Here is a 17,948-nt window from a genome sequence, read left to right as displayed (position 1 = left end):
TGACATAAATCACCCAGATTGCCAAACTAGAAAGGAGCTGGGATTCAATAATACACTTAATGTTTTCAAAGGAAGGACAGAGGTAGTATATTGAAGCCCTCTGGATATTGCCAAATAATTGGTAAAATGTTGTTGAAAACAGTGAATGAGTTCTCTTGAGAGACTACTGTTTCTTTTGGTAGTTCTTTGAAAATTAATACCAATATTGTATCATTTGAATTGGATCTTTATCTCTTACAGTAGTGGATCTTACATCTTTCCAAACCTCCTTGTCTTTATTAGAGCTGCACCATAATGAAATTCTGCATGATTCTTTGGCATGTACTCATTCAACAGTGCCAAGGAGCCAGTAAAAACATGGGAATTGAAACAGGAAAAGGAAAGAAGCTAATAGGGAGCATGGAATCAAATAAGCCACCATCATGATAAGTGGTGCTTCATCTCACTGGGAGACTCTAGGAAACAGCGAAGGACATATACCTCAAGCTTACAACAACTGAGATGCAAGGAGCTGGTTGTTTGTATACTAACTCACAATCACTGTTTGAAGGCTGCTCCCTGAGATATTAACACCCTGGCAAGGCTCCTGTGGTCAGAGAAACTCCTCAGGCAAACAGATGCAGGTGATCTTAGTTGGAATTTTAGGCTGACACACACATCAGTCGCAAATGGCCAAGGGGAACTAGGCAGGCAACTACAGTGTGGGCCTAAATATGTCTATTATAAATGACCAGGAATCAGAAGTTGTGTTGTCCATATAAACTGCATGTTCATGTTTATTCTCGCCTTCTTTGATCTCTCAAAACATCTGGCAAGATAGGTTAATATTTCTGCACTTACACAAGATAAATGAACTTTCTTTTTACTCAAAATGGAAACAAAATAATTGATAGACACTTTATCTTTAAAAAAAATCCAGTGACTATTACCTTTTGCAAAATGCACATCCTAATCAACTTCATACTTATTTTAACCAAGGCACAAATGCTCAACATGTTTAGAAAGTTCATTATTGAAATTTTAGTACCCTTGTATCCTCAGTAGAGGTCCTAATTTTGTAATCTCTTTAATAGATTGATTCACTACAGGAATCTACTTGTGTGGTAAATGAATACTTGATAAACAAAATGTTTTGCTCTTTCTTCCAAGAAAATAAATATTGTGCAGAAGCAGAATTTAGAAAGTCTTGTAAGAGAAAAAAATGTATATAGAAAAGAGAAATAAAGCAACACTTACTGATGAACATGAGATACAACAAAATCAGAGTTCATAAAATAAAAACTTAACAATAGAAAAGGAGTTTTATTTAGAATTCTGCTGAATCACAAAAGAATTCCAATACATATTATCTGAACGGAATCTGACATCATTTTCACAGGTAAGACAAAGAACATATCTTGAGATCTAAAAATAATGCAAATACGGTGGGATGTTCTGTGCAACAGACAAGACACTGCTTGGAATGTTCCTATTCCATGTCCTAATGTCTGAGTTCAAGCTCACCTAATATACAGCCAGCGAGGCAACAGAGATGGCTCAGATACTGGAGTCCCTGCCGCCACATTTGGAGACTCAGAGTTCCTGGTTTATCTGGGGAGTAAACCTGCAGAAAATCAATCTCTCTCCCTCTCCCCCTATCACTAACACTCCCCTCTCTCTCTCTGTTTCCTCTCTCTCCTTTTTCTCTATCACTGTTCCTCTCTCTCTGCTTTTTGAATAAATATAAACAAATAAAAGAACAAAATACACAGATCATCCAACTCTAGTCTGAGAACTGGCTCCCATACGGGATGCTGGCTGCAGAGGCAGAGGCTTAGCTTTCTACAAAACAGTGCCAGCCCCATTTTTGTTTTTAAAGTTTTTATTTATTTAATTATTTATTTGAGAGGTAGAGTTATGGACAGAGATAAGGAGAAAAAAGACAAAGGAGTAGCTGGGTCTTGAAGCGGCACCCATGTGGGATGTTAGCATCACAAGCAGCATCTTAACCCACTGTGTCACAACGCTGGCCTTCAATTTTAAAATCTATAAAAATGCTTAATCCAACTCAGGTTAATGATTATTTTGGCACACTTTCCATCAATCAAGGGTATCCTTAAAAAGATACTTAACAGTCTTTGAACCCACAAATACATGCTAATTTAGCCAAGATGAAAAGCCACATTCTTGGATTGTTCAAGTTTAATGGCACAAGGCAAGGACTTATAGAAAAATATCCTTAAAATGAAAAATAGAGTAACATTAGTGATCGGAAATCATTCTTCATGCTTTCTTTGCAAATGTACACACCATTAAAGGAAAATATTTGCTCAGAGAAGGTCTAGCAGAAATATGAAAGTAAAATTTTGTATATAAGGAAGTGGGTATTGTGGCAACATTAGAGATCAATTCCTTGTAACTGTTGAAAAACGAACTTTTTTCTCCCTATCTATTACACTCCTCACCAGTGCAGGCATATGTTTTCGCCAAGAGCAGAGGATACACTGAATTATCTCTTTTCAAGACAGCCTCATTGCCAAGTTGTTGGGCAAAGCAGGTGATATATGACTGGGTTCCAACTGCTTCATGTTTATCCAATGGACCTCTGAATTCACCTGCCTGTTTCCATATGAAGACACAAAAGATGATAATAGCAGTCATTTCGTGACCTCACTTATTAGAATACTGGCCACTTTAACTGGCATCATGGGATTTTCACACCCTGCACTTTGAAGATGTCAAATAGTGGACAACTTTCATCAGTCACTAGTGAAACCTGACAATAATGAACTAGAGACATGTTTGCAATCAAGGGTAAAACACAGTGAACAAGCCAGGTAGACTAAGGGAGGACTGTGTTAGGCTTCATTTCCACATCATACTCCATGTGCATTTCAAATGCCTCCTTCAAAAATAGGGACACTAACATGCTAATGAGACAGGAGTGACCTATGTATATTCTACACTTAGTCAATTTCTACTGACCCACACAAATGAAAAGTTGGTGTGTGGAGGAGAGAAATCAAAGCTGCTCCACCAATCACAAAATTAGAAGTCAGATTTTGAATCAGAATATTCATTCATATAATTATTTATTTATTTATTTATTTTTGACAGGCAGAGTGGACAGTAGAGGGAGACAGAGAGAAAGGTCTTCCTTTTTGCCATTGGTTCACCCTCCAATGGCTGCCGCGGCTGGCGCACTGCGGCCGGCGCACCGCGCTGTTCCGATGGCAGGAGCCAGGTGCTTATCCTGGTCTCCCATGGGGTGCAGAGCCCAAGCACTTGGGCCATCCTCCACTGCCCTCCCTGGCCACAGCAGAGAGCTGGCCTGGAAGAGGGGCAACCGGGACAGGATCGGTGCCCCGAGCGGGATTAGAACCCGGTGTGCCGGCGCCGCAAGGTGGAGGATTAGCCTGTTAAGCCACGGCGCCGGCATTCATATAATCTTGTATGCAATTTTCTCCCAGGAAATATACATCACTGCCTAACAAATTGTTTTTTTTTCAATCACAGGATTGTGTAAAAAATAAAAATTTCAATCATATTGACTGGATGCTCTCAGTAAAAGATCACAACAGAGAATGGAAGAAAGAAGATACAACCGTAGAAATTCACAGATTCCTAATTGGATTTTAGCCAAAAGTAGGTTGCACTTTTAAAATAACCCACAAGATTTAGGCACATCAAAAGTTGCTATGCCTGGTTACTTTCTGTCTTCAGTATGACACAGACTGTGCACTTTCTAAGTTTTGAAGATAATGATGACCTGAAAAAAACTTCTGGAAAAATTTCTGGGGAACAGAATACATCTTCCTAGTGGCAAAAGGAACATATATCAAGAAACTATCCAGGGTCCTACAGAATCCTCAACTTGGCTCCACCATCTAATAGGACAGAGACATGATGTGAGGATGTCGAATGCTTCTTTCTATACCTACATGCAGGATGAGTCAATGTGGATGAGCCTAAAAGTGGGAGACAAGTTCAATCACTCTTCCAATTATAGTAGGCTTTAAATCTGATTAGATCTAATGTAAGTTGGTGGATTTTTCTAAAATCAAACTATGGTATTTATTTTGGTCTTATCCACTTAGATCTGAATAAGTCCTGAAGTAAAGGACTTTTATGAAACAATTGATAAGCCCAGGGTAATGAAAAGGAAAGGTATCAATGCTATAAGAAAAAAAAAGTCATGGCCATTGGGGGTGGGGGGGGTGAACCAACGGAGGGAAGACCTTTATCTCTCTCTCTCTCTCTCTCTCTCTCTCACTGTCTAACTCTATCTGTCAAATGAAAAAAAATGTCACAAAGAGTATCTCAACCCCCTTCCCCTGCACTTAGGCATTTAATGAGTGTCAACAATTCTGTCAATTCCTGTAGCAATGGGAAGACCCTGATAATGCGTACACAGTCAAACAGAGGCACCTCTCTGCCAAGCCTCTATCATCAAGCATCCAGAATCGCACAGAAGCTAAATCACGAGAAGAACAACCAGACCACATTTTCAATTTCCCACTGGACAAAAGACTGATTCAGCTATCAGAAGGCCAGAATGTTCCCCTAACCACAACCATGGCTTTTGCCCCAAAAAGGATGCTTTTAAAAAGTATTTAAAAAATGCAAAGGCTTCATGGAGTTGATATGAACAATTATTAATTTCTACTTTTCCCCCATGGAAATCAGGAGTATAAGTCAAAAGCTTAAAACTACTCATTTCACAGGAATAACTAATATACCTCTAAAACTCATAGGGCGGGCATCTGGCCTAATGGGAAAGGCATGGATTAAGATATGAGTGTTGGCAGGCGCTGCTGCTCACTAGGCTAATCCTCTGCCTGTGGCACCGGCACCCCGGGTTCTAGTCCCAGTCGGGGCGCCAGATTCTGTCCTGGTTGCTCCTCTTCCAGTCCAGCTCTCTGCTGTGGCCCAGGAGTACAGTGGAGGATGGCCCAAGTCCTTGGGCCCTGCACCCACATGGGAGACAAGGAGGAAGCACCTGGCTCCTGGCTTTGGATCAGTGCAGCGCGCCGGCCGCAAATGTGCTGGCCGTAGCAGCCACTTGGGGGATGAACCAACGGAAAAAGGAAGACCCTTCTCTCTGTCTCTCTGTCTCTCTGTCTCTCTGTCTCTCTGTCTCTCTCTCTCTCTCTCTCTCTCTCACTGTTTAACTCTGCTTGTCAAAAAAAAAAAAAAAGATATGAGTGTCCCACATCAGAGTACGTGGGTTCAAAAGCTAGCTCTGGCTCATGGTTCCAGCTTCCAACTACGCCAACCCTGAGAAGCAGTGGTTATAGCTCGCATAATTAGGTTGCTTCTCCCCATTTAGGAAATCTAGATAGAGTTCTGAGTTCTCAATCTTAGCCTGGCTGAGTACCAGCCATTGCAGACATCTGGGGAGTAAATCAGTGAATGGGAGCCTTGTCTATTGCTGTTTCCCTCTCTATCCCTGACTCTCTCTGGCACTCAAACAAAATTGAAATGAAACTAGTATAAAATGGTTAAGTTAGTATTTCTAAAGCTGTTATAGAAGGCACAGAATACACTGTTGAAAAAAGCCCCCAGCTTTGTGGACATGCGATATGATCACCCCACAATACCTGCTATGAGATGGCAGAACGTGAGAGTTACACCACTCAGCTTTCTTATGGCTTGAATGTCCCCACCAAAACACATGCGGAAATTTAATTCATATCATGAGGTCCTAATAGTGTGGAAACTTAACCCAACTACATTTTGCAGTGTGGCCCTCGTCTGAAGGGACTGTGGCTGTGTAAGAGATGGAACAGACACCTGAGCTAGGAATCCTGTCTCACCTTGTGATGCCTGTACCACTGTGGAGCTTCACAGAATCTCCTCCAGGAAGGAGAACCTCACTGGAAATAGCTACCCTATCTTGAACTTCTCAGCCTTTGAAACCATGAGTCAAGTAAATCATTCTTTTTTTATAAACTACTCAACCCATAAGATTCAGTTATAGCAACAGAAAATGGACTACATCAAACAAATGATCTTTTTGTTCCTCACTTAGAAGCTGGCAGAGGGAGAAGTATTTATTATTATTGTAGTCCTCATTATCATTTTCAAGTATAAAACAGTGTTCTATGCACAATTTCATCAGGATGAAGCACAATAATAAATGTTTATTTTAAATAAAAATAAGTACTTATTTTGAATGGTTATATGCCAGACACTTTACTAATCACATTAATACAATTAATTTAACTCCTACATCTTGGCACAGAGAGTAGCTTTTATTATCCCCACTTGGTAGGATAGGAAATACAGGCCAAGATAGGAAAGGGTGCTTCCACAATTAAATAAGTGTCCTGAAACCATCTATCAGGCGAGTTGCAGGGCTGAAATTCCAACCTGATTGACTCTGGAACCCAAATTATAAATCTTTACACTTTACTTTTGACACTTAGAACACTTCTGTGAACAGATGTGCAACAACACCAGTTGGCTCTTCCACATTTTAACTTAGTTCAGACACTACCTGTGTGGAGACAGTGTTAGATTTCACAGGTTAAGAGCTCAATCCCACAAGACTTCCTCCTATTCAGATGCCAATCACAAGTCCCAGGTTAAGCTATAAATCAGGATTCCCTACAACTCTCTCCTTGGGTGCCACAGTTTGTAGGACAACTCAGAGAACTCATCGAAAATTTGTATTTATGTTTATCGGTTGATCATAAAGGAAAGCACAAAGCGTAAAAATGAACAGCCAGATGGAATCCATGCATGAGCAAGATATGGTGACAGGGTCATGGAGCTGCCATGCCTGCTCTGCTCATGCCCGAGTATCTCCATGTGTTCAGCAACCTGAAAGTCCCCTGAGCCCTATAGTTCAAGGATTGTTAGAGAGGCTTTGTCACATAAGCATGATAGATGATCAACCCAATATCCAGCCCTTCTCTTCCCAGTGGATGGAGAAGCTAAAAGTTCCAAGCTTCCCATCGTGGTTTGCTGTTTCTGGTGACCAGCCCCAATCCAGGAGCTGAACAACAGTCATGTAAGTAGGAATAAAGACTCTGTTAGCATTTTGCATTTCTTAGTATAAGTCACAATATCTCAAAAAAAAATTACAAAGGTGATTTTATTTGCCTTTGCTAATAAATTTTCCATGTGGCCACATTTCAAAATCTATTTGGTAATATTAGAATATTACTTTTAAATATTAATTACCTTGTAACTTTAGAAAATTACTTTCAACTATTTACCATCACTAATATAATTTGTTGTATTTAATTAAACAACAATCCAGTTCCAGAGGTAACTAATTACATCATTTGATAAAATGCATATCTACCTAATTATGCTAATAATGAACAAGAAAAAAATGAAAGGACAAAAGGAAGGGAGGAGGTCAGAAATGCAGAGCAGGGAGAAAGAAAAAAAAATGAAAGGAAATGCTTTGCTGTAACCCTTTGTGGATACTGGTTCCATTCTGAATCTACTTTGTTAATTTCCTCTGATCTGTGGATTACTTTGCTCCATAAGTCAAAACATTTCATCCCACACACCGAGCGCATTATAAATGGGGCTTCTCACGGCAGAACTGATTAATAGACATACTCAATATTCTTCCAAGAGATGGAATTTTTTTAAGCTCTAGGAAAAAGGCTTTAAATGTCATTTTTCTCATTGCCATATGACTTACACAATTTCTAAATCACCCTTCATTTCAAACAACCATTGTACTAGAAGTCTGGGGATAAAGGAAAGGCATCATCATTAATAGTTTTGTAAATCTTGACAACTTATATTTTAAAATGGCTCTTTAGAATGTTAGCATTATGTGTAGAACAGATTCCAGTCTAACGTTATATGAATGAAAAGATCGCAGTTAGCATTTTCTATTTCTTTTCAATTTGGAGGGAGGTACAGTTCTGAACTCTTTACAAGCTAGTATTTGATAATAATCCATAAGGACATGTAATATATCAAGCACAAAACAGCAAATACAACTTGTTTTGTATTAATAAGTGGAAGAATATCCAGGAGATTTCTGTTTTCTATTTGTCTTGGCAAATTAAGAACTCCAGAGAAATCCCCAGGTTCACTCGATTGCCCTCAGGCATAAGCAGAGTGTTCTCATATTGTGGAGTACGTGGTCCCACATCAAGTTATGGCCGTCTTCATTGCAGCAATGTGTCATTTAACTTAACATAGCTATTCAAGGGTATGCAAGGCTGAGATTGTCGCCTTAAGGAAACTGACCTGGTAGAGAATGGGGCTGTGTTATGTGGTCAACATCACTGAGCACCTCTGGCGTATCATGGGGTCATACCTTGGGAATCCTGGCAGACAGCCTTCAGAATGCGATGCCCCAGGCCACATTTTCCATGATCAGGGATGCAGATCCCTTCTGACACTAGCCATCGATAGCACACTGGATCCTCACAGGGGACAGATTCCACCAAATGAGGACAGCGCCCCGCAGGGCCTGTGGATTCCATGAGGACGTGGCGCTGCCTCATTCTAAATCCTGAAAGGAGAAAGAGCAGAAGTCTCACAGGATTCCACTACTGTACCACAAAAAAAGCAAGTAGCTGCTGGGTGAGAAACCAGACATTTGAGTGCACATAGCTCTAAAGCATGTATTAGTTTGATATTTTTATTTCATGGGAAGTGGGGGAGATAAAAAGTAGAAAAAGAAAATGGAAAAGAACAAGATCAGGAAATACATCTTCCAAGAGTTTACCACCTAGAGTTGAAGAGGTCAGGCATAACCAATTGGCATAATGAGTAGCATATGTCTAGCAGTATTATTCAACCCATGAAAATAAATGAAAACTCACAGACATGGCATAAACACAGATAAATCCTCATTTCCTTTTGCTGTTGTTTCTCACATTCTAGTTACTTTGCATTCAGTTCAAACACATCTACACTTTGGGAAATCCCTGGTGCCTGACCATTTACAACTTTCTTCTCTGAAAATTCCCTGAATCACTTCACTAAAATTTCCAAAACAGTGTATCCTGTGATTTAAAAAAATAAAATAAAATAAACTCTCAGGATTTCAATCTTCATCTTGCTAGACATGGGTCCCTGGACTACTACTGGGTTTAAAAAACCATACTGTGGGAGAAAGGCCCAAAAGTCCAATCAGCCAAAGACTACAATAAGTACACAAATGGGTTTTATATTCTAGGGGCCTACAGAGCCACGCATTCACAATCAACAGGAGTGGAGCAGGGACACGGAGGGAAGCGGATCAACTCTCACACGAGGAAGTGATAAATGCGCTGGTAAATGGAGGATGTGGGCTCGCCCTAAAATGCTTGGCTACTTTTCAACTTCCACTGGCAGTTGTCACAAGAGAATATAGACTTCTAACTAATATTTCCATTTTTGTCTAAGAAATTATATACCCACGGTATGTTCGGTTTTTATATGAAATTTGTCTATTCTTTTTCTTTTACATACTTAATGGTTATATACCATTTATCAGCATCTTTTTTTTTATTAAACTTTTATTTAATGAATATAAATTTCCAAAGTATAGCTTATGGGTTACAATGGCTTCCCCCCTCCCATAACTTCCCTCCCGCCCGCAACCCTCCCCTTTCCCGCTCCCTTTCCCCTTCCATTCATGTAAAGATTCATTTTCAATTCTCTTTGTATACAGAAGACCAGTTTAGTATATATTAGGTAAAGATTTCAACATTTTGCCCATATAGCAACATCAAGTGAAAAAACTACCATTGGATTACTAATTATAGCATTAAATAGCAATGTACAGCACATTAAAGACAGAGATCCTACATAATTTTTTTAATAGGAACTCGGGTAGATGTTTGACACAATGGTTAAAAGGCTGCTTTGGATACCAACATTCCATATTCAGAGTGCCTAGGTTCAAGTGCCAGCTCTTGTCCAGATTCCAGCTTCCTGCTAATGTGGATCCAGGAAGGGGATGACCTCCCTGGACCTGGATCCCTGCCATCCATGTAGGAGACCTGGATCAAGTTCCTAGCTCTTGCTTTCTGCCTGACCCAGTCCTGACTGTTGAGGACATTTAATGTGAACCAGTATAAGGGAAATCCTGTCTCTGCCTTTCAAATTAATTAAAATTTTAAAACAGAAACTAATTCACATATAAAAAAGTGACCTATAGCACAGTGACTGAGAAGCCAATAAAATCTTTTAACCTGGGTGTTCATTCTCTGATTCTTATGACCTACCATTCCTAAAGTTATGTCTACCCATCATGAATCTCAAATCTTACCTTCCATTGTTTGTACTCAAAATTCAGTCAACTGATTTGATTCCTTTAATTCCTTTTAAGTAAAGCCAATCATTTTTGATGGTATAGTTTAAATTTTTTGAAGGTTTATTTATTTGACAGAACTACAGAAGAAAGAGAGAGAGAGAGAATGAGATCTCCCATCTACTGGTTCACTCCCCAAATGGCCATATTGGCCAGAACTGGCCAGGCCAAAGCCAGAAGCCAAAAGCTTCATTCGTGGTTCCCAAGTGGGTGCAGGGACCCAAGGACTTGGACCATCTTCTGCTGCTTTAGCAGGGAACTGGATTGGAATTGCAGCAGCTGGAACTCGAACTGGCACCCTCATGGGACGCTGGCACTACAGTGGTTTAACCCACTGCACCAAGTGCCAGTCCTGATGGCACACATCTTAAGGAATTATTATTTGTTTATTATTTGGAGTAAATAAATAAGAGACTTGGATAAAAAATGAAGCAAATTCAATTCTGAGAGTATCTGATACCTCAGCAACATTCCCACAGGGGAGTGGAAGACAAGTTAGAGGATATGAGAGGTACCAAAGCCAGGTACACCTCTTGCAAGACAAGATAAAGAGGTTACAAGTCTCAAGATGATGTTGGAGAAAGGGGGAAGGAAGAGAGAGGGACAGAGAGGGGCAGGGAGAAAGGAAGGCTTCTGCCTTCTTTTATAACTTCATGGCTATACCATTAACTAGCCAAAAACAAACAAACAAGAAACCAAACCTACAGAACGACTCAGATCCTTTGCTGGACATCTCAATAAGAAACAAAGGGAATATACAAGGCTCTGAACTACACTTGCTGAACATCAAAGTACAACGACCTCCATGTCTTGCTGCCATACAACCTGAAAAAACACTCTTCCTGCATATGATACCCATATGCCACTTACTGATTGTTTTACCTATTGCCTTGTGCTTGTTTAGTTTGAATATTTAAGCAAGACACAGCATGGATTCCCATGATTTATACTGTCAGACAACTAGCTCAGAACAGAACACAGAAACAACAATCTTTACAGAGGAATTCTGGCTGTCCCATTACTTGAAGCCTAATGCCACTGAGGCGCATGTTCAGTTTTCCTTGATAAATCAGGTGACACCCATCTTGCTATAAATCTATAGATTACATATCTTCTTAGTCAATACATTCTTTTGTGTTTCATTTGTGCTGCCTTTGTCTTGACTCTAACTAGGATCAAATCATACCCAAGCTCAGCATAAAACAAAAACCTTGGATTCTCATGTTACACTTAACTGCAATCACATGGTGTCATTCATGCCTACAGCACACAGCAGGCTTCCTCCAGGTGTTCTATTTTGAGAAATACTTAACAACTAAGCTGAAAGTGGCAGGGGCCAGTCAACCACTGACATTATTTACTGAATTCCATATAAACCTGATAGTATCATTCGGTCAACATTAATACAAGACCATCCCATACTGTGGGAAGCCACAGAAGGAGTGGAACACATATCTATTCTTCACAGAGCTTACAACCCAACAAAGGAAAAGGGCACATACATTAAATTAATATCTATTCAATAACAAAACTGAGACAGCCAATTAAATTACTCTAATTAACAAATCCTCATAACTTCAGCCATTTGAGGAATGAATCAGCTGATGGAAAAATCAATCTCTCTCTCTCTCTCTCTCTCTCTTCTCTGTCTCTCTGTCTGCCTGCCCTTCAAATAAATAAATCTAAAAAAAGAGGCCAAGTCACAGAAAAAAATTTTAAAAATAAAGTCTGCTCATGTGCATGCTTTGTTTTATCCTTTTTTTATAAAGTGAACTGGAAAGGTAGCAGAAGCCTGTTCTTTCAGGAGGGCAAATCAGATATGAAAATGTATGTCTTGGGGATGCAGGGGACAGTTATAATAAAAGTCACTTCTTCACCAATGATTCCCCCTTTCATGGAACTAATATTTGAAGAGTTTTATTTCTTTTTCTCTGACCCAAGAACAGTAAGGTAGCACATAATTCTACTGGTCATAATTAGAAAAGAGTGAATCGGGGCCGGCACCGTGGCTCACTTGGTTAATCCTCCACCTGCAGCACTGGCATCCCATATGGTCACCGGGTTCTAGTCCCGGTTGCTCCTCTTCCAGTCCAGCTCTCTGCTGTGGCCTGGGAAGGCAGTGGAGGATGGCCCAAGTGCTTGGGCACCTGCACCCACATGGGAGACCAGGAGGAAGCACCTGGCTCCTGGCTTCAGATCAGTGTGGTTCCGGCTGTAGTGGCCATTTGGGGGGTGAACCAATGTAAGGAGGACCTTTCTCTCTGTCTCTCTCTCTCACTAACTCTGTCAAATAAATAATAAATAAAATTAAAAAAAAAGAAAAGAGTGAATCATGGGTTGGGGAGAAAAAAGGGAAGAAGAGCAGGGCACACTTGGGGAAGGGGTCAGCGTCTTTTTTTAACTGAACCTACAGAAGTACTCAAGTTGGCTCAAAATGGTAAACCCAAGTTGAGGGCTGCATTTCATGGGTAATAGTGGACTTGAGTGTCGCTGTGAGCTTCCACAGAGCAATCCATGGGCTACACTGTTATCTCTACCTAACCCTCCAAGACATGGTCAAAGAAATCTCCATCAGGTTAAAGAAATTTGACAGAAGCTTGCTCCATCTTAAGTGTTCCATGTTCTCTTCACCTCTGGCAGCTCTGGACATTGGGTCATAATTCTAAGTCAAGAAACCCTAGATGCTAACTCTTAACCACCAGCCCCACAGGGGGAGCATTTTGTACTGTCACTATAAGTCTGCAGCCTTTTGTTAATACAGAAAAGCAGCAGCAAGAGAAAACTTAGTGCTCAGAATAAGAAGTAGGCAAGCCCACACCAGTCCCAACACTCATAGAAAAATGAACAAGAAACCAAAAACTGTCTCTTCGCATACACAGCTTTATCTGTCTCCAAGCAAACCTGATTGTATAGACTTTCCATTCAGTATAGAGCCTATCTAGCAGGCAAGGGCAGGAAATGGAAAATGTGCCTATTATTATGTAAGACATAAAACATGTCAATATTTTTGACATTAGTGTGTTCTCTGGATTTGTTTCAGAGCATGAGATGTCTTCCACAGTCACAGCTTCACAGCTGCATAATGTCCTTTGCAATGAGGAGTCTTGGGACCTAAGGTGCTATGATTCAGGCCACACTGTCTTGGAGGAGGGAAGGATCCTCAACATCCTGCCACACAAGCTGCTCACTACTGTGATACCACGGAGGGAAACCTCCATCAAATGGCTCTAGAGAACAAGTTCTGTGGATGGTGCTGCCTTTCTAGAACATTGCTGAAAGGCCAAGGGTGTCATATAAATATATGTCAATGCACTATGAAGAATTTTTTTCATGCATTGCATCTATGTATACAATTTACATACCAGGATCTCTTTCAGACCAGTTCTTTTTCAAATTTCTCTGATCATAACATCCTGGGAGTTAAAGCAATAAATGATGAAACCTGATCTGATCTAAATTCCTCTGTGAAGGCCGGCGCCGCGGCTCACTAGGCTAATCCTCCGCCTTGCGGCGCCGGCACACCGGGTTCTAGTCCCGGTCTGGGCACCGATCCTGTTCCGGTTGCCCCTCTTCCAGGCCAGCTCTCTGCTGTGGCCAGGGAGTGCAGTGGAGGATGGCCCAAGTCCTTGGGCCCTGCACCCCATGGGAGACCAGGAGAAACACCTGGCTCCTGCCTTCGGATCAGCACGGTGCACCGGCTGCAGCGCACCTACCGCGGCGGCCATTGGAGGGTGAACCAACGGCAAAAGGAAGACCTTTCTCTTTGTCTCTCTCTCACTGTCCACTCTCATCATCTTCATAATCTTGAATTGGGGTGTCTTGTTCATTTGGGGGCATCATAGTGTCTTCCTTGTTCTTGTTACCTCGGTTTTTGCGTTTGTTGTTTGGCATGTTGGAGATATTTGGTTTCTTCACTGCGGTGTTTTTTCTTGTTACACTATGGCTCTATATTAAGTGGACTGTCTGCTTTTGGTGGAGCCTTAGAGGCTTGAGATGAGTGTGGACTGAGAGCTGTGTTTGGTTCCTCAGGGTTGAGGGTGTGTCAAAGATGACACTCCCAGGTTAGGTGTGGTAAATCTCTTTCTTTTTTTGATTCAAAAGGGAAGTAATTCCGCACAGCTGAACATAATTGGAGGTAGTTAGCAGGCAAATGATATACCCACAGGAGCCAGAGATTGGAAGCTCTTTCCCAAGGACCACACAGGGAATCTGTGCTGCCCTCAGTGTGGGCTCCAATTCTCCTGCAGTCTCCCACTGGGTTGCCAAGTTAGATGCTAATCTCCTGTTATTTCACCCCTCCCCCCAGAGTCAGGTTTTTCTGCTAGGCTCAGGGCCGGTGCAGACCTGAGGTCGCCCTGCTTATGACGTATGTCCAAAATGGCACCTGCTCTTTGTCTTGCTCGCCTTTGAGAGGTGAGCGGAGAGAGAGAAACTCGTGTCCGTATCGGTCACTTTTTTTTTTTTCCCTCTCTCTCTTCTAGTTAGCCTGGTGAACTTTTCCCCATGGAGTTTCAAGCCTCGTTCCCTCTAGTCTCCTCTTTCTGCTTGCCCGCTGGTGTCTCGGGCTATTGAGGTTCGGCTCACCTCGCGTTCCAGCGCTGGTGTGTTGAGTCTGCCGCTGGTGTCCCGAACTTGGGCTCCCACGCTCTCCACGCAGGTCCACTGTGAATCACTAGTTCCAGAAGAGTTTCCTCTGCTGTTTCTTCCCCTACTCTTCCTTGACCCTGCAGTATCTCCACTTTTATTAACCTGTCTCTCCCCCGGACTAATAGTGTGCTCCCTTCCTATTCCGCCATCTTGCCACTCTCCCCGAGACTCACTGATTTCTAATGCACGCACTCTGAACAGCTGACAGCCACAAACCTTTGAGGATTCCCAATTGAAGGCTGCCTGAGTAACAATAACAGTCACAGGGGATATTTTTATAGTAACTAGTTTCTACTGTTTGTAATAAAAGATTTTCTACTTTATCATTTCTATCAATCATCTATCTATCCATCTATCTATCCACCATCCATCGATTCATTCATCCATCCATCAGTTCATCTCAGAACAAAAGGAATGTATCAAAGCAAGAACACAGTCATTGTGATTGGGAAAAAAGGCCAAAGAGAATGTCTTTGAAAACAAGTAATCATCTCCAACTTCCCACTTTTATTTTCTTGTCTATATATATAAATATAATATATATACAGAAAAATAAAATACCTAGAAAAGTATGAATCCCTAGATTTCTGTAAGTGGTTTCAATGCATTTCTTTAGAGCAAAGAATTCAAATATAAAGCTCACCACCCATTGAGATCTAGAGTTGTGCCATGTTTAATGCATTAAACTGAGTTCTGCCATCTCTGTGGAAGTCCAGCCTACATTGACTTTGTGCCAGTCAGTGATTCCGGCAAAACTCACAAAAGGATCATGGGACAGAATCCAGAGATGAGGAGGTCATAGCCCTCATGCTTGCAAGTTGGTAGAAATAACAAGACGATTGCTCAACATAATCATAGCACACGTGGACTACAGGTAGGCACAGAATCACTTCCCTAGAGGGAAACTCCATTCTCTTTTCTTCCTAAGGGGGATGAGAGGCAGGTGGTCCTGGTATATTTTTGCAAAAATCTTAAAAATCAAAATTCTCTCCACCCTAGGCAAGTTTTTGTTTTTATTATTAATAGCAAGCTCCCAAGCTGAATAGCCACGATAAACGTATACAGTTTATCATGTCTGTGTCATGTTGCTGAAGGCAGGTCTTAGCCTCAGTAGGGGGTCTATAAAACAGGCTAATTCCCATCAATCCCAACAGGCCCCTAAACTCTTCAGGACACAGTCACCTTCGGTGAGAGGGGCCCGATGCCTCCACCTCTTCTGTCAGTTTCAAAGGCTGAGCCTCCCTTTGTGATGTGGGGCAAAAAAAAAAACAAAAACAAAAACAAAAAAAACCACATGTACCTGGCTACCTGGTGCTCTCAAACTATTCCTGGCACCCTTCCTCCCTCCCACAGCAGACTCCTTTCTTCTAGTGACACTATACACTTGGTGCAAAGACCATCTCACAGCCTACTGCCTGAATCCTACAGCAGTCAAGGATGCACTCTCAAAGGAAGCGCTGACCCTGGCTACCGAGGTGCACAATAGGCAGACTTCCTAAGGGCTGGATTTGTGCCTTGATCCACACTTCTTAGAGCTTCTAGAAGAAATCAGTGATGGAAACCTAGTGTCTGGAAGGAAACTGGACTGAGGAAATGGAAACCCAGGTTCTTAGTGTCAGCTTGGCCATTATTAAATGACCAAGGGGTTTTAGACAATTGCTTCACTTCCTCACACTTTCTTGAGGAGATTTTATAAGCACTTTATCCTTGCTGAGCCTAAATACTGATGCCAAATTGGATGGTATGTTGGTCCCCTGAAGCCACTGTCACAAAATACGGTGGCTTATAAGAAGAGAAATACATTGTGTCATGACTGTGTTGGTTAAAATCCAGAAATCAGGCCGGCGCTGCAGCTCACTAGGCTAATCCTCCAACTGTGGCACCGGCACTCGGGTTCTAGTCGTGGTAGGAGCACTGGATTCTGTCCCGGTTGCTCCTCTTCCAGTCCAGCTCTCTGCTGTGTCAAGGGAAGGCAGTAGAAGATGGCCCAAGTGCTTGGGCCCTGCACCCGCATGGGAGACCAGGAGGAAGCCCCTGGCTCCTGGATTCAGAACAGTGCAGCGCGCTGGCCGTAGTGGCCATTTGGGGCATGAACCAACGGAAGGAAGACCTTTCTCTCTGTCTCTCTCTCTCACTGTCTAACTCTGCCTATCAAAAAAAAAAAAATCCAGAAATCAAGGTTCAAGTAGGGGCAGGCTCCCTCTGAGGGCTCTAGGGAAGGAGGGTTTCCATGCTTCTCCTAGGTCCTGATGGTTATCAGCAATACTTGGAATTATTTGGCTTATGGAAGCCTCTCTCACTATGTGTGTCTCCATTTTCATAGAGTATCCTTGTTTTGGGTTGCATGTTACTGTACTGTCATGGAGGACACTGTTGCCTCTGGACCCATCTAAGACCAAATTTCTCCCTTCTTATTATGACACCAGTCACTGAAATGCAATTTCCCTAATCTAGAACGGCTTCATCTTAACATGGTTTTATCTGCAATGACTCTGTTTCCATGTACTGTTTTATTACGATTTAAACACAACTTTTTGGAGGATACAATTCAATCTGCAGCAAGTGGTGTCCAGTGAACAATGCATCACAGTGCATTTGTAGGCACTGAACTATAGGACAGGAGAATTGGAGCCGAAGAAGAGCAAGTTTGGCACAAAGGCAGCTTGAGAGGATGGGGCAAATGAAGCTGTCAGGAGATTTTGAGTTCCCCAGCTGAGATTCAGGGACCTGTTCTGAGATACATGGAAAAGGATGATTCAAATCAAAGCTGTAAGAACAGTTTTTCACAAGAACTTTTGTGAAAATTTGGGCTCAAGAGACAAACAAAAATGCAATGCAAAGTAATTCAAAAGGAAGCGGCTGGCACTGCGGCTCACTAGGCTAATCCTCCGCCTTGCGGCGCCAGCACACCGGGTTCTAGTCCCGGTTGGGGCACCGATCCTGTCCCGGTTGCCCCTCTTCCAGGCCAGCTCTCTGCTGTGGCCAGGGAGTGCAGTGGAGGATGGTCCAAGTGCTTGGGCCCTGCACCCCATGGGAGACCAGG

At 41.9% G+C, this 17,948-nt stretch overlaps 1 protein-coding gene across 1 annotated transcript in view; it reads right to left on the bottom strand.

The window, feature by feature from the left end:
• Positions 1–17,948, bottom strand: part of THSD7B (thrombospondin type 1 domain containing 7B) — an 864,031-nt gene that overhangs the window by 549,751 nt on the left and 296,332 nt on the right. The window contains exon 6 of the mRNA XM_062199372.1: positions 8,273–8,470. Within this exon, the coding sequence (XP_062055356.1) occupies positions 8,273–8,470 (198 nt within the window). The remainder of the gene's footprint in view (positions 1–8,272; positions 8,471–17,948) is intronic.

This window comes from Lepus europaeus, chromosome 1 (genome assembly GCF_033115175.1).
Source record: "Lepus europaeus isolate LE1 chromosome 1, mLepTim1.pri, whole genome shotgun sequence".
Classification (NCBI taxonomy): domain Eukaryota; kingdom Metazoa; phylum Chordata; class Mammalia; order Lagomorpha; family Leporidae; genus Lepus; species Lepus europaeus.
The sequence above is the reverse complement of the archived record's forward strand: the minus strand, read 5'-3'. Positions and strand labels throughout refer to the sequence as shown.